This window comes from Marmota flaviventris, chromosome 9 (assembly GCF_047511675.1).
Source record: "Marmota flaviventris isolate mMarFla1 chromosome 9, mMarFla1.hap1, whole genome shotgun sequence".
NCBI classification, from domain to species: domain Eukaryota; kingdom Metazoa; phylum Chordata; class Mammalia; order Rodentia; family Sciuridae; genus Marmota; species Marmota flaviventris.
Genome location: NC_092506.1, coordinates 9,486,839 through 9,506,090, shown reverse-complemented (window position 1 = coordinate 9,506,090; position 19,252 = coordinate 9,486,839). Strand labels below are relative to the sequence as shown.

At 36.3% G+C, this 19,252-nt stretch overlaps 1 protein-coding gene across 1 annotated transcript in view; it reads right to left on the bottom strand.

Annotated features, from left to right (window-relative positions):
* Window positions 1-10,525: 10,525 nt before the first annotated feature.
* Window positions 10,526-19,252, bottom strand: part of LOC114100131 (steroid transmembrane transporter SLC22A24-like) — a 29,386-nt gene continuing 20,659 nt past the window's right edge. The window contains exons 7-10 of the mRNA XM_027944773.2: window positions 13,855-14,069; window positions 12,132-12,240; window positions 11,483-11,686; window positions 10,526-10,586 (exon numbers count right to left, since the gene is read on the bottom strand). Coding sequence (XP_027800574.2) covers window positions 10,526-10,586; window positions 11,483-11,686; window positions 12,132-12,240; window positions 13,855-14,069 — 589 coding nt within the window. The remainder of the gene's footprint in view (window positions 10,587-11,482; window positions 11,687-12,131; window positions 12,241-13,854; window positions 14,070-19,252) is intronic.

Here is a 19,252-nt window from a genome sequence, read left to right as displayed (position 1 = left end):
GATGCAAGTCTGGTTCAATATACGGAAATCAATAAATGTTATTCACCACATCAATAGACTTAAAGATAAGAACCATATGATCGTCTTGATAGACGCAGAAAAAGCATTCGACAAAGTACAGCATACCTTTATGTTCAAAACTCTAGAAAAACTATGGATAACAGGAACATACCTCAATATTGTAAAAACTATCTATGCTAAGCCTCAGGCTAGCATCATAATGGAGAAAAATTGAAGGCATTCCCTCTAAAATCTGGAACAAGAAAGGGATGCCCTCTCACACCACTTCTGTTCAACATACTTCTCGAAACACTGGCCAGAGCAATTTGACAGATGAAAGAAATTAAAGGCATAAAAATAGGAAAAGAAGAACTTAAATTATCACTATTTGTGGGTGATGTGATCCTATACCTAGCAGACCCAACAGGGTCTACAAAGAAACTACTAGAGCTAATAAATGAATTCAGCAAAGTGGCAGGATATAAAATCAACAGGCATAAATAAAAGGCATTCCTGTATATCAGCCACAAATCTTCTGAAATGGAAATGAGGAAAACCACTCCATTCACAATATCCTCAAAAAAAAAAACGACAAAAAAACTTGGGAATCAACCTAACAAAAGAGGTGAAAGACTTATACAATGAAAACTACAGAACCCTAAAGAGAGAAATAGAAGAAGATCTTAGAAGATGGAAAAATATACCCTGTTCATGGATAGGCAGAACTAACATCATCAAAATGGCGATATTACCAAAAGTTCTCTATAGGTTTAATGCAATGCCAATCAAAATCCCAACGGCATTTCTTGTAGAAATAGAGAAAGCAATCATGAAATTCATATGGAAAAATAAAAGACCCAGAATAGCAAAAACAATTCTAAGCAGGAAGTCTAGCGATACCAGACTTCAAACTATACTACAGAGCAATAGTAACAAAAACAGCATGGTACTGGTACCAAAACAGGAGGGTGGACCAATGGTACAGTATAGAGGACACAGAGACCAATCCACAAAATTACAATTATCTTATATTTGATAAAGGGGCTAAAAGCTTGCAATGGAGGAAGGATAGCATCTTCAACAAATGGTGCTGGGAAAAGTGGAAATCCATATGCAACAAAATAAAACTGAATCTCTTTCTCTCGCCATGCACAAAAGTTAACTCAAAATGGATCAAAGAGCTTGATATCAAATCAGAGACTCTGTGTCTGATAGAAGAAAAAGTTGGCTCCGATCTACATATTGTGGGGTCGGGCTCCAAATTCCTTAATAGGACACCCATAGCACAAGAGTTAATAACTAGAATTAACAAATGGAACTTAATCAAACTAAAAAGTTTTTTCTCAGCAAGAGAAACAATAAGAGAGGTAAATAGGGAGCCTACATCCTGGGAACAAATTTTTACTCCTCACACTTCAGATAGAGCCCTAATATCCAGAGTATACAAAGAACTCAAAAAAATTAAACAATAAGAAAACAAATAACCCAATCAACAAATGGGCCTAGGACCTGAACAGACACTTCTCAGAGGAGGACATACAGTCAATCAACAAGTACATGAAAAAATGCTCACCATCTCTAGCAGTCAGAGAAATGCAAATCAAAACCACCCTAAGATACCATCTCACTCCAGTAAGATTGGCAGCCATTATGAAGTCAAACAACAACAAGTGCTGGCGAGGATGTGGGGATTAACATTTAGGGTTACTATTGATATATGGTTTGTACTTCCAGTCATTTTATTTATTTATTTATTTATTTTAATTTGGCTTGTTTTTCCTCTTTGGTTATTTTCCCCCCCTTTACTGAGTTACCTCCCACTGTTAGTTTTGGGTGCTGTTTTCATTTCCTCTTCTTGTAGTGTTTTGCTCAAAATGCTTTGCAGTGCTGGTTTTCTGGCTGCAAATTCTTTTAACTTTTGTTTATCATGAAATATTTTAATTTCATTGTCAATCCTGAAGCTTAATTTTTCTGGATACAATATTCTTGGTTGGAATGCATTATTTTTCAGCATTTGAAATACGTTGTTCCAGGATCTTTTCGCTTTCAACGTCTGTGATGAAAAATCAGCTGTTAACCTAATTGGTTTACTCCTGAATGTAATCTGCCTCCTTTCTCTTGTAGCTTTTAATATTCTCTCCTTGTTCTGTATGTTGGATATCTTCATAATACTGTGTCTTGGAGTTGGTCTATTATGGTTTTGTATGTTCGGGGTCCTATAGGCTTCCAGAATTTGGAAATCCATTCCACCTTTCATTTCTGGAAAGTTTTCTAAGATTATTTCATTCAACAGGTTGCACATTCCTTTAGTTTGGACCTCTATACCTTCTTCTATGCCAATGACTCTTAAGTTTGTTTTTTTTATGACATCCCATATCTCTTGGATGTTTTTCTCGTGGTTTCTTACCAGCCTTTCTGCATTGACTATATTCTTTTCCAGTTGGTAAACTTTGTCTTCATTATCTGATGTTCTAACTTCAATTTGATCTAGTCTATTTGTAATATTATCATTTGAGTTTTTGATTTGGTTTATGGTTTCCTGCATTTCTAGGATTACTATTTGATTTTTTTTTAAATTTCTCTATCTCCTGGTAGAGTTCATTTTTTGCTTCTTGAATCTGATTATGGAATTCATTTTCACAGTATTCTTTCATTGTTTGGACTTGCTGTCTAATGACTTCTTTAAGATTCCATTCCATCTGAGTCAGGTATGCGTTGAGTTCTTTCTCGGTCCATTTTTCTGATGCCTCTAGGTTCTCCTGTGAATTTAAGTTGTCCTGCATTGTTTGTAATCCTTTTTCCCTTGTTTTTTCATGGTGTTCACTTTACTTTCCAACTCTGTTTAACTGCTGTGTTTCTGTTTTTTCCTATAAATTTGTTTTGGTTTTGTATATCTCTGTGGTCTCTCCTTTGTGGTGGGAGACTATGTCTAGAGATGTTGGGCTTTATTGTAATTTAAAGCTGCTTCATTTGATTCATAAAAGGCTTACGGATTCTGTAGGCATATAGTGATCTGTTGTTTGGTCTTAGGACTTTATGTTTAGGTTGGGTGCTATGATGGTATGAAGGTTAGTATGTTTTGGCTGCTTTGGAAGATTGCTCTACTGAAGGGGGATATTAACAGGTGAATGAATCAGGGTATTTGGTAATAGCTAGGTACTTAGGAGCCCTATAGACAGCCTCAGAATATTCACCTATTTGCATTTAGAAAATTACACGTAATGAAAGTCATAATGCTTGGAATGAAAATTAGGGGGAAGGGGAAGGAACGAGTCCTTAAAGAGAAAGAGGGAGAGAAAAATAGGTAGAATAAAGGAGAATGGAAAGAAGAATAAAAATTGAAAAGGGAAGACAAAAAAAATGATAAATTAAGTCTTAGAGTTCTATTTTCTTCTCTTCCAGTAGGTGGAGCTGTGCCCTCTGAGCCGAGCTTCTGCCCTCGTTGTGCCAGCAGCAATCCCTGTAAGTCTGCTCCTCTTCCCCTATTGGGCGTCTCTCCAATCCTGTTAGTCCAGAGCCATTTCTCTTCTCTGGCTCCTCCCCCCTTCCTCCTGCCAGCCAGCCAGCCAGGCCCCCTCACACCATCAGTTTAATTTGTCTGGACCCCTTCAGTGGCCATGCCCCCGGGAACTGGCGGCTAAGGCCTTGGGTTTCGCCGCTGGTGGTAGGGGGAGTTGGGGTTCGGGGGTCCCCCCTGCTTCCCTCGGCCCCTACAATCACACCCACGGAGCTCTGGGGAGAGATTTTTGAGGTTTCCCAGCTGTATGTATCTGGTGGGGATGGGAGTCACACACCTGCTAAAGCCGATACAGCTGGGAAGGGTTCCCATCCGCCAACTCTGTTGACATCAGTTCTCTGCTATGGCAGGCCCCAGACTCCTTGCTGGAGTGTCCGATGGGAGGGGTGGGTCTTGCCTGTCTCTGGTCTGTCCCAGACTTGGTTTCAGTTCTGGTCTGCTGTTTCACGAAGGCTTGGTTAGCAACCTCTTCATAGAGTCTCTACACAGCACATGGTATCCCGCAGTGCTGAAACCTCTGTGCTGGTTGCCGCCAGTCGCTAGGCAGCTGCGGCTCGGACCTCCACGCAGGGTGGCCGAGATTCACCCATCTGGGGCAAGCTATCACCTCAAGTAATCCCAATTCCCCAGCTAGGTCTCACTTCAGCGGAATTTTGCTGGGAGTTTCTTAGCAGGTGAATCCAGACGTTCTGATGTGTCTTTCTGTCTGCGTGGCTGAGGAGGTACTGAAAGCGCTGCCTCCCCCGCCCACCGCCATGTTGAGTCCTCTTAAAATTCATAATGAAGACAAAAATCATGATGAAAAAAGTAGACAATATTAATAGCCTCATATATCTACTAAAAATGAAGTTTGTAGGTAAAACAATATTAATTCCACCTTAAAAAAAAAGACAAATGAAAATAAAATTAAAAAACTACAGTGGCAGAAATCTATCAAAAACAAAACAACAACAACAAAAACCCCAACATATCATGACCAAGTTTCTGTTATTGTAGAATTACAAGGGTGCTTTAACATTTGAAAAGTCATCAATGTACTTTTCTATACTTGGAGAGTAAAAGAAAGAAAACAGATTATCTCAATAGATCTGGCAAAGTATAGCATCTTTTTTAAAAAAATTAATTTATTTTTTTCTAATTGCCATGCATTTGTGCTCATTTATGGTATACAGCATTGTATGTGTGTGTGTATATATATATATATATATATATATATATATATATATATATATATATGTGTGTGTGTGTGTGTGTGTGTGTAGGTGTGTATGTGTGTGTGTGTGTGTGTGTATATATATATATATATATATATATATTTACCATATAACAAAAATCAGGCAGTTAGCATTTCTATCACTTTGAATATTGTCATATTTATGTGATGGTACCTCCAAATTCTTATCCTCTAGTTATATTGGAATGTATACTTAAGTGGAAAATAAATTGGAAGGTAAGACTTTATCTTTGTTTTCAAATAAGTGATGTTGATTTTTCTTCCTGTCAAAAAATTTAAATCAACTTAGAATAAATATATCTATCAAAAAAGTATATATAAAGTATATATAATACTTTATTATATATATATATGTGTGTGTGTATATATATATATATATATATATATATATAGAGAGAGAGAGAGAGAGAGAGAGAGAGAGAGACTGTATAACAATCAAATCAGGCAGTTAGCATTTCCATTGCTTTGAATATTGTCATATTTATGTATTGGGACATTCAAATTCTTGTTCTCTAGCTATATTGGAATATATACTTAATTGCCATAGACTGCATAGACTGTAGTTGTCCTATCACACTACAGGACATTAGAGTCACTCCCCCAGTATAGTTCATAACTTAGATGTTCCCCCACAGCTCACGTGTTGAAGGCTTGTGCTCTAGTAGATGGAGGTGTGGAGAGGTGGCTATCGGGATGGTGGCTTTAAGAGGTGGAACCCAGTTGAAAGCTATTAGGTCACTGGGACTGTGATCCTAAGGGAGATATTGGGATCCCAACTCATTTCTATCACTTTCTGCTCACAGTCACCAAGAGATGAGCAGCTTTGCTCTACCAAGCACTACCTGCCATGGTGAACTGCCTTGCTGACAAAGCAACAGGAACAAGCAACCATGGTAAAGTTGTGAGCCAAAATAGATATTTTACCCCCTTAAGTTGATTTTCTCAGATATATTTTCATAATGACAGAAAGCTGAACAACTTCCCCCTTCCTAACCTTTAGTGACTTCTATACTCTCTACTGCTATGTGATTAACTATTTTTGGCTTCCATAAATGAATGAAAACATTCACTAATTGTCTTTCTTATTCCAGTAATTGCCTTACTTATTTCATATAATATCATTTTCTCTAGTTGCTGCAAATGACAGGAGTTTATTCTTTTCATGGCTTAATTATATTCCATTGTGTGTATGTGCATCTTTTTCTCAAGTTTTTCTCTTTTTATTTCCTTCTATTTTAAGAGTCACTAAGTGATATTGGGTTTTGATTGGTATATTTTGGAAAGCCTGAGGAAAAGAACAAAATGGCACTTCCCACCAATGCCAGTACCTATCTTTTTAGGGTTATAACTAAGAAAGTTATTAATTTTTTGTTATCTACTTTTCTGTAGAACATAAAGCCATTAACTTGAATTTGAGGTGTATACACAATAATTACACATTAGTGTGTGAAATACTTTATATAAATAGTTATTACATTTCCAAGTACTGGAAACAATATCTGTGCTAAATTTATTTTGACTGAATGGAACAAAAAGGGTTCAACCTTCAACTACAGAGGGTTGTACTAATAGTAATCTCTTAAAGTCAAAAATATATTCCTCTACATTTTTATTTGCCACAGACTACACCATGTCCTGAGTAGATTCATTATGGGAAAAATGTCAATCACAGCTTTATTATCTTACTTTGGAAGGAAATAATGAGAAAACAACTTGGGAGGTAAGAATACATCTTTGATTTCAAATAAGTGATGTTGATTTTTCTTGCTATCAAAAAATATAAATCAACTTATAATAAGTATATGTATCAAAAAAGTTTAGGTCAGATTGTGATAAATATACCTAAACCATTAGATAAATATATTTAATTTTGTTGGTGGGGACTGAACCCAAAGCCTTGTGCATGGGGGGCAAGCACTCTACCAACTGAGCTATATCCCAAGCCCAGATAAATATATCTAAACTATTCATCTATATATATTCATCAAATTCTAATAAGAGTTCCCATTGACATGGTGATTCTTGAATGGATGATATCACATACAAAGATGAGAAGATCTCTACTGTCCTATATACAATGACCTTTTATTGTGGTGCTGGGGGTTGAACCCAGGGCTTGTGCATGCAAGGGAAGCACTCTACCAGCTAAGTTAGATACCCAGCCCTTTCCATATACTCTTTATCAATAAAAGCCTGGGCTTTACCAAAGGGCTGCAAAAGTTAATGGTTTAGATATATTTATCATAAACTGACCTAAACCTTTTCAAAAGGAAGAAAAGTTAACCTCACTTTTTTCAAAAAGTGAGAGATTTTTGCTACAGCCATGAATTCTTTAACATCTTGATTATTAACAAAATTAATAATCCTAGTTATTTTTAGGTTCTGATGCACTGAACATTTTTACAGAGTTTTTCTCTAGTTACAGAAGCCCTCTTTATGTCCACAACAGCTATTACAAACTCTATGTTAGCATAATAAGTGTTCCAGGGAAAACGAATTGACCTTCTGGCCATCAATATCCAACATTGGTAATGTGTATTTTTCACCATCCTCTCTTCTACATTACCTTTTATGGTAATATTTACAACTTAATTAACAGAAAATTTGTAAATAATGTTGGTTTTCTCTGCATTATCCAACTCAACAATGATAACTGTGCTCCTGGCAATTAAATCATCTCCATGTCTGAGTGAATAGAATTCTCATTCTTGGGCAGTGGACCCTCTCCAGCCACCCAAGTTGCCTGTCTTCCTCTGGCTCAGGCTGAGGTTCAGGAAGAGACACCTCTGGTTTTCTGCTTCAGTCTGCGTGCTTCTAGGGAACTGGAGGGCCACGTTGCTGCTGGCCAGGCCCCATCTGTGGCTTCATTTGACTCAGGGAGATTACTGCTACATTGTAAGCAGTGAGCCTCATAGACCACCACACTCCCCCAGATCCCCTCATTTAAAATTCCATTCAAATGATTATCTTTGACATCTTGCTAAGTCCATAACTTGTCTTTGTGAATAGTGTTGCAGTACACATAAGCATGCAGATATCTCATTGATAGAATGATATTCTTACTTTTGGATATATATATACCTATTGGTAAGATTACTGGATCATGGTGTAATTCTACTTTTAGTTTTTTGAGCACTCACCATGCCATTTTTCACAATAGCTATACCAGTTAATATTCCCATCAACAGTGTATGAAATTTAACCCTTCTCTGGATCTTGGCTAGCATTTGTAATTTTTGTCTTTTTGATAATATCCATTTTAACTGGGTGAAATGATATCTTATTGTAATTTTGATTTGCATTTCCTTAACGACTAGTGTTGACCATTTGAGAAATATCTATTCAGACCATTTTCCTATTTTAAAGTCAGTTTTTCTATGTTATTGAGTGGTTATCACCCAATCATCACTGTTGGGTGTGTGAGAGACTCCCCACTGAAGTTAAGTTTCAGTCTTGCATAATCCCTTACCCCTCCCCTCCTCTCTAAAGGGTGCAGAGCTGAAGAGCATCAAATTCAAATAATTTCTCATCCAATCCCCATGAGACACAGTGTCTGCTAGCAGTTCCTGAGTCACCTTGCCAATCAGCACCCACCATGTCACCTATGCAAGCCTTCTTAAGCCGAAGTTTGCAAGCTCACACTCTCTGCCCTCTTTCTCTTCTTTCTCTCTTCTCTTTCTCTTTCTCTCTCTCTGCTCTCTTCCTCTGCTCTCTGCTCTCTTCCTCTCTGACCTCCTCCTCTCCTCTCTCAGCTCTCTGACTCCCCTTTTCTTCCCCTTCGGACAGACCCCCAATAAATCTCTTGGTTGAATCTCCATCTCGGGTGAGTCACTCACCTTTCAATCACCACTTTTTTGATGAGTAGTTTATGAATATTTTCTCCCATTTTGTAGGTTGCCTTGACTCTGTTGACTGATTCCTTTGCTGCACAGAAACTTCTTGGTTTGATATTATCTTGTCTAGTTTTGCTTTCACTGTTGGTGCTTTGGGAGGATCTATCCATTTTTTTTTTCAATTTCAATGTCTTGAAGTGTTTTACAATCTTTTCTTCAAGGTATGTTCTTGGTGCCTTTGTAAAACATCAGATGTCTATAAATATGAGAATTAATTTCTGGATTTTCTGTTCTGTTCCACTGCTGTGTGTGTCTGTTTTTATACAAGTACCATATTCTTTTGATCACTATGGCTTTGCAATTTGTATTGAAATAATGTGTTGTATGAATTTTTATTTTACTATACCAAAACTACTAGCAGAATAAAGAATAGGTATAAGAATTTTTTGTTATTTTGGCAAGTAAAAGTTGGTATTTCATTTTAGTGTGTATTTATTTGATCACAAATTTAGAAATCTTTTCTTATACTTATTTTCAAGTGGCTTTTTCCCTCTGAGAATTATTTGCTCTTGTTTTGCCACTTTTGCATTGAAGTATAATATTATTCCTAATTATATATTAAATAAATATACATATGTATATGTTGAAGTCATCAATCATATCAATAGTTATTTAGTATCTGATAATAAGTATAATATTTTAAAGTGATTCATATTATTTGTTTAAAGTGTGAAGCCAGAAAGAATCCAGGGGAAAAACAATAAAATATAATCACAAATAGAATCATTACCAATATTTTTGTAAATTTATTCCAAGATAGCTAATTAATATTATTTACTACAGAATATTTCAATTGATAAGTGTTTTTTTGGTGCCAAAACTTTCATATATTAAGTGTTTATTTAATTGTTATTTAAGTGTTAATTTTTTGGAATTATTATGATTTGTGGTGGCATTTACTATGAATGTTTGGATTTCTGTAATTTGATAAAATGTAGCACATGTTTCATGATATATGAGCCAGCCTCTTTGTTACTCCTTTTCCTTTTCTTGCTTTCAAATTTTATCTATTAAAAGTGACATACAAAATTATATGTATTTATTTTTGCAACATGATGTTTTGCAGTACATGTGCATTTTGTAATGATGAAATGTAACTTATTAACCATGTATTACCTCATTTCTTTGTGGTGATAGCACTCCACCATCATTTCAGCTTTTTTCAAGAATACAATATGCTGTCATTAACTATAGTCAATATTTTGCCCAATAGATCTCATTTACTTAATTCTCCTACCTAATTGTAATTTTGTATCTTTTGAACACTCCCGCTACCCCAGTGCCCCTGTCTCTAGAAATCACCATCCTACTGTATTTTGAGATCATAATTTTCAGGTTTCACACATGAGTGAGTTATGTGGTATTTGTCATTCTCTGTTTGTACTTCCTACATCCCTTAACATAATCTCCTCCCTGTTCATTTGTGTTATTGCAAATGTCAGAATGTTCTTCATTTATGTGGTTGAGTAGTGTTCCATTTCATGTAATATAATACACTTTCTTAAACTATTCATCCTTTGAAGGACACCGAGGTGTGCTACAATTAACATGGAAGTGCAGGTATCTCTTTGGCATAGAAAATCTCTTTTGGATATATACCAAGTAATGGGATTGCTGGATCATGGAAAAAAGGCTTCTTTTTCTATTATTAATTTCAAGATGAACTTCAAACTATTTTTGCAATGTCTTGCTTCAAACCAACAATTGTTTGGTGAAATTACATAAACTCATAAATTATTTTGAGAAAATTTATATATTGAGTGATTTTAGGTAGCATCCATTGGTCCATTAAATTTTTGACTAGTTTTATTGGCCTAAAGAAGAATCTTGACTTTTTAATTCCTTATTTTTTTCTTCCCTGGATCAACTCTTGGAAAGTTGTTAAAACTGTGTTACTTTTGTGGAAGTATCTTCCTGCTTTACTTTTCTTGAATATTTTGTGCTGGGAAGAAGAAGAAAAAAAGAAGCAAAGATGTAGAATAAGTGCACATATCCTCCATGCTAGATGATGAGCTTTGTATCAAGTTCTACATGATATTGTTCTATCTCAAGACTCCCTAGACACCAATGTGCTGGGAAAGGCCTTGATATCTATGAATGCCTGGGAAGACAGAGTTGAGTATTGCTACTCTTACCCTTGTCAATTTAGACATTTGGTCAATGACATTTTGGGGGGAAAATATCAAAGGGAAAGTAAAAATTTCTAAGGGCACTTTTTCATTTTTCCTCATTTCAAATTCTGTCAGCCCATATCTTCAGTTTCTCTCTCTCCTTAAAATTTTCACTATATATGGCAATAAATTGAATTAAATCTTATAGAATCCACTTCCTTTAGATACAGTGTTATCTTTATAAGTAAGGTTGCTCTGTTTTAGTCCCACAATCCTTCCTGAATGATGCAGTAATCAGGTTTGTATCTTTGAGGCATGCTCATTTCCTCCCCATAATATATTGAGCACTCATTGGGCTGATGCCTGATAACACCACAAGTATGAGAATTAAGTATTTGAGTCTTCACATATTTACAAGAAAACAGCAGAAGTGGGCTTTCCTTAAGGGCAGAGAGTGTGTGCCCTTCACAGTAGGGCTAATTTTGACCTTTTCACTATTAAAGGACTGGTGCAAGATGGTCTGTGTTATCTAGTCTCAAGAGGAGTGATACAGTTTTGTGGGTATAGGAGAGCTACTACTGAATAAAAGATATGGGTCAAGCAGAAATAGCTCAGATCTGAGTCTATGTGAAGGACAGATGGCTGAAAATGGTCATTAGCTTCCTCATCACAGAGCTATAGAACATAGCCACTTCCTATTCAGGTGATGATCATGGCATCTGCTTACTTATTTTCCACATCCTGGAGGGTGTTAACAAGAGGCTGATTCCTGGTTTCTGGAAGGGGCAAGATAACAAGGACAGCAAGGAGGGTGATGACTCCATAAATGATCCAGGGCAGACGGAGAGAATACCCCAGTAAGGTCATCAGGAGAGGAGCCAGTATTGCCCCTGTTCTCTGGAATCCTGAAACGATGCCTCCAAGTGTGGACCTTAGGATGAAAATAAAAAAAAACAAAGAAAATCTTGTACAAATCTGTATATATGTTGTCACTTGTCAACTCCATTTCATTTTGGGAGACAATACAGCAGAGTTATTGAACGCATGGGCTTTGACAACCAGCTCTTAATTGTGACATTGAGCACTATTGATTTCTAATTAATCAGTTTCATCATAATTAAAATAAGAATATTCATAGCACCAATCCTGTAGAGTGGCTCTTCAGATTAAGTGAAAAACTGCAGTAAAAGACTTGGCACATTGCGAGGCATAAAGTCTGTTTTAAATAATTGTGGATTATTAGTTGCTTTTAAAATGTATATTACAATTCATGTCTTGGAAACATGAAAAACCTCCATTTTATCCCTGCAGTAACTGTTAATTAGTTCAGAAAGTCCTTTTTGGAAAGCAGACAGAAGGTCTTTGAGCTCTTGTACCTGAATACGGTGGGGAGGAGCTCAATTTGGTGGAGAGTAAAACCAGTGCCGGCAGCAGAAACAGATCCAACTCCCAAGGTTGCTAAAGACACACGCAGAGTCTGCATTTCTGGAGAGAAGAGACCAGGGAGAATAAAAAAATCTTGGCTGAAGAAATCGGTCTTTCACTAACTAATTGTGAGGTGATTCTGTTGTAGGGTTTGCAGGTGAGAAACAAATGACAGACAAAATGCAACCCCTCAGAGATGATGGAGAGGTTGAAGAGCTGCTGAATGCTGGGCTGAAACACTGAACAAAAGGATCTAAATCTCTTGCTTCAATTTTCTCTGCACATTTGAGTATTGCTCATAATGGTGGGAATAGAGAAATCAGGAAATATTTGTTTTATTAATTCTGTGAATTTTTTTCACGGCATTTTCTGAAGGGCCTAGAACTATATGTGAACAAAAACTGAGGATTTTATGACCCGTGTCTTGAACAGCTTTGTACTAATAGTATGGTAACAATGTGTGATGTGGGGAAAGTCCTCCTCCACATAGTGACAAAGGTATTGGACAATCTGAAGAGAGGCAAGTTCTAGGCAATAATTCAGGATTTTAAAAGCCTGACATTAGAAAGTCTATTCAGAAGTTAATAATGTCATACTGGGTATTAATCACATACTTTTGAATTACTGAATTTACAGAGGTTAAAAAGATTATTTTAAATTCACTAAAATAACCAAAATAGGACTGTAAAAGAATACAGACAGTTCTCCTGAAAGGCGGGAAACTTCTATTGGAGAGAAGAATGGAGACTTCCAGTCTGAAATCCTACAAAATATTTTCCTGCTCTGGGAACATGGTGGAGTATGGTGACCACTGAAATTCCCAAATCATTAATGAGATCATTTGGGTAAGTTAGTAAAATAGGTTGAGTTGTATTCTTAATCTGTTTCTAGTGTTTTTCCTAGTGCATTATTGCTATACATTATAGTGGGGTTCATTTTGGTACATTCCTAAGTGCATATGACATAATTTGTTCCATTTCAACCCCTAGTACTTCCCCTTTCACTCTCTTCCTCCATCTCTCTGATCCTCTATTCTACTGATCTTCCTTTCATTTATTTATTGTTTTTAATTGGTGCATTATAATTACACATAAAAGTAGAAGTCATTATTCATTTCTTCTCTAAGGCCAAGTCACAAAGCCAATTAGAAGACCTTAAGATTAAATTATTCTCTTACTCCTGCTGTGCTCTTGCTTTCTGTCTGAAGACTAGGGGCTTTTATTTCACTAAGTTCAAGAAGCCTTTCCTAAAAATGTATTGAGTTAGGGAGGCCTTAATAATCAGGAAGAGTCCCAGGGAAAGTATCACATTCCCATTTAGAGATGCAATTGCATGGCCTACCCCCTCCAGGATTGTTATGAAAAGTGTCATTAGCCAGAGGCATGTGGTTAGCTCCTCTTCTAAAGACACTGTTTGAACCATTGCAACTGCTATTCAGGTTCATCTTGGATGTGGTCAGGACAGCTTTGTTTCTGAACCATACTTTAAGGACATAGGCACAGTTGGAGCCTAAGTCCTGCCAAGTGCTTGCCATAATCTGTTTCAACACTTTATATTAACTGCAAAAATCCTTTAACTTTTAATGACATTTTTGTGGCATCAGGCAGGTAAGATGATGTAATTCCTAAGGAATGAGGGAAACACTTTCTTTCCCCAAACCTTGTTCTCTCTCACCTTGAGGCAAAAATGTGTTGACCAGAATGGAGACTCCGGCCAGGAATGAGAACAATATCTGGTTTGTCCGACGACCCATGTAATTCAGAGTCCAAAGGGAAACAAATCTGGCTGTGAGCGTGATGGCTCCAAAGAGAACCTGGAACAGGAAGATATTGCTCCCCAGGTGCTGCAGGTTGAGGATGAGGCCATAAAAGGATACAGCATTTGAAAATCTGAAGTGAAAGGAGAAGAGACATCTAATAACATTTAGAGCCTAAGGAACATTCCCTAAGATTTTGAAGGAGACTCCTACATGATGATTATATTGGCCCAAGATGGTAAGTGTTCAATGATAATTATAGAATGGAATAATAGAACAATTGTTTTTAAGGCAGTGATCTTAAATTACCATAAAATTACTATGAGCTCTTTATTGCTATAATTTTTACTGAGGCCACAAAAAATATATAGCATATATACACATATTCCAGTAAAAGTTAATTTTTAACTGCTTAATTCTATGCAAAAAAGGTAATTTGAAATCTGAGATTATGGTTCAATTTAAGGGGATAAAGGAATGAACATAGATAGGGTTAGATATTGGAAATTAGGTAAATTGTTTCTTTGCAACAGTGAGTCTCTTTTCTTTGATCCCTGGTGTGGAGTCCTTTTTCACCTTAATCCTAGTAAGTAAGGGTGCAGGGCACTAGGGAGAATTTTCCATGTGTTTCCTGGTTTTAAGAGTATAATCACCTAGTCAGGTGCAGTGGTGTCAACCTAGCAATCCCAGTGACTCAGGAGATGAAAACAGGAGCATTGTATGTTCAAGGCCACCTTGGGCAACTTAGTGAGAGAATTACATTTATTGATTTGTATGCTGAAACTAACTTGCATCCCTGGGATTAGTTCAACTTGATCACAGTGTATAATCCCTTAATGTGTTTTCAAATTCGTTTTCCTAATATTTTTAGTAAAGATTTTTGTGTTTATATTCATCAGAGATGTTGGTCCATATATTTTCCTCAGGATAATACTGATACTGGTTTCAAGGAATTAATTTGGAAGTGTTATCTCCCTTTCTATTTTATGATATAATTTGATGATGATTGACATTAGTTGTCTTTGTTGAAAGCTTCTTTTATGTCTTCAATCTCATTCCCTGATAATGTTCTGATCAGGTTTTCTATATTCTCTTTTCTCAGTATGGATAAGTCATAGATGTCTAGTAATTGTCATTATCTTCTAGATTTTCCAGTTTATTGGAATATAAATTTTTAAAGTAGTCCCTAATGATCCTCTTGATTTCAAAAATGTTTGTAGTGATATTGCCTTTCTCATCACTAGTTTTATTGATTTGGGTCTCTAAACTCTTTCTTTTGGCTAGTTTGGCTGAGGTTTATCAATCTTTGAACTTTTCAAGGAATGAACTATTTGTTACATTGATACTCCCCCCACCCTACCCCACACTATTTCATTTATTTTGGCTCTGAACTTCTTTTTCTCATTTTGGGGTTAGTTTGTTCATGCTTTTATGGCACATTGAGATATAACATTAGATTGTTTATTTAGGATTTGTTTCTCTTTTTTTAATATAATCATCTACTTCTATAAAATTCCTCTTAGCAATAACTCTGCATAATGACCCAGAACTTTTTAATGTTGTATCACATTTTTTGTTTGATTCTAGAAATTGTTTTTATTATTTGTTGTTCAAAACTTTACAAAGCTCTTGACATATCATATTTCATACATTTGATTCAAGTGGATTATGAACTCCCATTTTTACCCCGTATACAGATTGCAGAATCACATCGGTTACACACCCATGTTTTTACATACTGCAATACCAGTGTATGTTGTATTCTGCTGCCCTTCCTATCCTCTACTATCCCCCCTCCCCACCCCTCCCCTCTCATCTTCTCTCTCTACCCCATCTAGAAATTTTAAAACTTTCTCTTATCATTTCATCTAAGACCTATTTCTTTTCAAAAGATAATTTTTATTCCCCATGTGCTTATGTAATTTTGTGTTTATTTCTAATTTAATTCCATTATGATCTGATAAGGTAAAAGTAATTATATTGATCATTTTGTATTTTCAAACACTTGTTATGTGACTTAAAATATGATCTATTTTGGAGAATGTTCTATGAGCTATTGAGAAGAAAGTGAATTTGCTTGTTATTGGATGAAATAGCCTATAATTTTCTGTTGTGTGCATTTGATTTATGGTATTATTTAGATCAGAAGTGTTGTGTTTGTTGTTTTTGTTGGTGTAAGCAAAACACTTGACTAGAAAAATTTAGAGGAATAAAAGTTTACTTAGTCTCATAGTTTCAGAGGTTCAGTCCATGGTCAGCTATCTCCATTGCTCTGGGCCCACAATAAGGCAGAAAGAACATTATGAAAGAGGAATATTGTTCATATTGTGGTAGTTAGGAAACACAGAGAGACAAAGAGGGGCCAGGAAAGCCAGATATAGTTTCGAAGGTCACACCCTCAGAGACCTATTTTCACCAGCCATATCCCATCTGCCTGTAAGAACCACCTAGTTAGTCCATTCAAATTATTACCCAGATGGGGTGGTGGCACATGCCTATAATCACAGCTGCTTGGGAGGCTGAGGCAAGAGACAGTGTTTGGGTAGCTGTCAGGTATTCTGTGTGGGAGCTGCATCTGGGATTTCTGCTCAGGTGGGTGGATGAAATTTTATGTGGGTGCTGATGTCTATGGTCACTCTCAGACACCTGGTAGTCCTGCATGGGTGAGTATTTGGGAAACCTACTCTGATGTAGAGGCCTGAAGCCCTGCATGACACAGTACCATGATTCCTGTGCAAAAGCAGGAATGTTGCTCAAGAGAAGCAGTATTCTCATTTCTTGAATCACAGGTCATGGAGCAACACAGAATGCTTCCTCTGTCTGGCCTGCCATCTTGTATCCCTTCTGTAGTACTTCTTTAAGTATTTCCTGTAGTGCTGGGTTACAGATAATGAATTCTTTTATTTTATCATTATCTTGGGAAGTTTTTTACTTTTCCTTCCATTGTGACTGATTGCTTTGTTGGCTATAGCAATCTTGATTGGCAATATTTTATTTCAGAGTTTGTATTATTTAATGCCAAGCCCTCCTAGATTATAGGGTCTGAGCTAAATCATAATTATCCTTATTGGTTTACCTATAAATGTGACTCAACATTATTTTCTGGCAGCTTTTAAATTCTTTCTTTTGTCTCTATTTTTTAGTATTTAACTTATAATATGTCATAGAGAGATTCTTTTCTGGTCTTGTCTATTTTGGTCTCTACATGCCTCCAATATCTGGATATTCATCTCATACCCAAAGTTTCAAACATTTTCTTTTATTATGTCACTGAGTAGGTTATTAATGCTATTAGACTCTATCTTTTCTCATTACTCAATATCTATGGGCCTTCAATTCACTCTTATAATGTCATAGAGATATTGTATATTGTTATTGTAGTTTCATTTTTTTCTTAAATACTGTGTGAATGATGACATTACCTCTAAGGTTTGAGATTATATCTTCTACCTGCTCTAACATATTTAAAACACTTTAATTTCAGCTGTATTTTTTATTTGATTTACTTGCCTTTTATTTTCAAGATTTCTTCTCAGGTTTTTCAAGATCTCTATCTTTTTTTGGTTGAATTTCTCATTCATATTCTCTAATTCCTTCCTTAATTTATTCAGTTTTCCTGAATTTTCTTGGTATTCAATCCTATTTTTAAATAGTTATCTTTTTGAATTATTTATCCAGCATTTTATGTGATGCAATATCTTTGGAGTCATTGCTTGTGAGTTTTACCTTTGGAGATTTCACTTTACCACAATTTTTCATATTTTCAGTTTTGAGGTTAGTGCATCTGTTGAGATGGATTTATCTTCCAATTTTATGTGAAGAACTTTGAAGGGTACAATCTTTTCTTGGTGAAGTGTTTTTGGATATCAGGGTGTTGTAAATTGTTGAATATATTTCCAGGTGTGTTTAATAGTATAGGTTTCCTCGTACTTGTTTTGCAATGTATTTTAGTACTTACCCTCTTCCCCAGTGGAGGTAACCCAACACAGTAGCTGCCCAACACAGGTGTGCAGTGTGACCAGGGCCCACCTATGGGAGCTCTGGGGTGAGAGTTTCCTCAATTGTGAACTGGTAAGGGAGAGGGATATGGGGCTAAAGTTTGGAGCCTAACGGAGAGACCAGGAACTGGGAAATCTCCAGGCAAGATAGGAAGATAGGACTGGGCACTCAGGTCATACAAGGAGTCCCAAAAGGTGAGGTGAAGTCTCTCTGCAGGGACTGGTGGATGCTATTCCCCTCTCCAGGTGCCCTGCACCAGGACCAGTCTTCCCACCTAGGTTACCTCCACCATTCTGAGGGCAGAGACACCAGCTTACAACAGACAACCTCACCTATTGGATGAGAAGAGAAGCAGGAAAGATACAGATCTCTAAAGCTAGCAACAAACCTGGTTTTTCCTTCAAGTTTTTTTTCTTCTACCCCTCTATTCTCTGGCACTCACATCCCCAACATATGTGAAACCAAGAACTTTGCATGAAATAGGATTTGAGGACTGAGTCATCTGAATAATATAATATAGAGGTGTTGAATATGCTCCCTTTTTTCTTTTTCTTTTTCTTCTTTCACTTTTCTTTCCCCCTTCAAATTTTACTATTTTAACATCTGTATTTTTCTGAATACATATGTGTGATTTTATGTACTCCACTGTCTTCCCACGTATTTGTCTACCCTAAATTACTTCCTGTCTATTCCCTTGATACTAACCCTCTTCTTAGATTTCTCTTTTGCACTTCCTAAGATACTAGCTCTTTATCCTCACATCCTACCTCCTCAGCATATCGTCCTATGTTCCACCCCCAGTTCATTGTCCACCATAAGAAACTGGAAATCTTTTTACAAAATTACTGATTATATTTTAGATAATAATTGAATGCAACAATTCTGGACATTGAGACTAAACTTTAAATGTCTTAATAACAACAAATTGATCAAAAGTGTTATATAGTTGATATTGGGATCTGTTAACATTGTACTTTCCCACAAAGGAGAGGTCTTGGAACCCTGCAAGAGCAGTATAAACTTATAGGGTAAAAACAACAGCACATCAGACCCTCAGAGCTGGAAAGGAAGACACAAGAGCAACATGAAAAGACAAGGAAAGAAAGTGCCCCAAACAAATGAAGACATCACATCATTAGAATCATTGGCAGCCACAGCAAAAGAAATTACAGAGAAGGGAGTTTAGGATTGGCATGGTTAAAATGTTCTGTGAACTCAAGGAAGATATAAGAGAGCAAATACAGGCAATGAAAGATCACTTTGACAAATACAGGAAGCAAAAATTACCTCAATAGGTAACAGAGGTTCGAAAAAAAA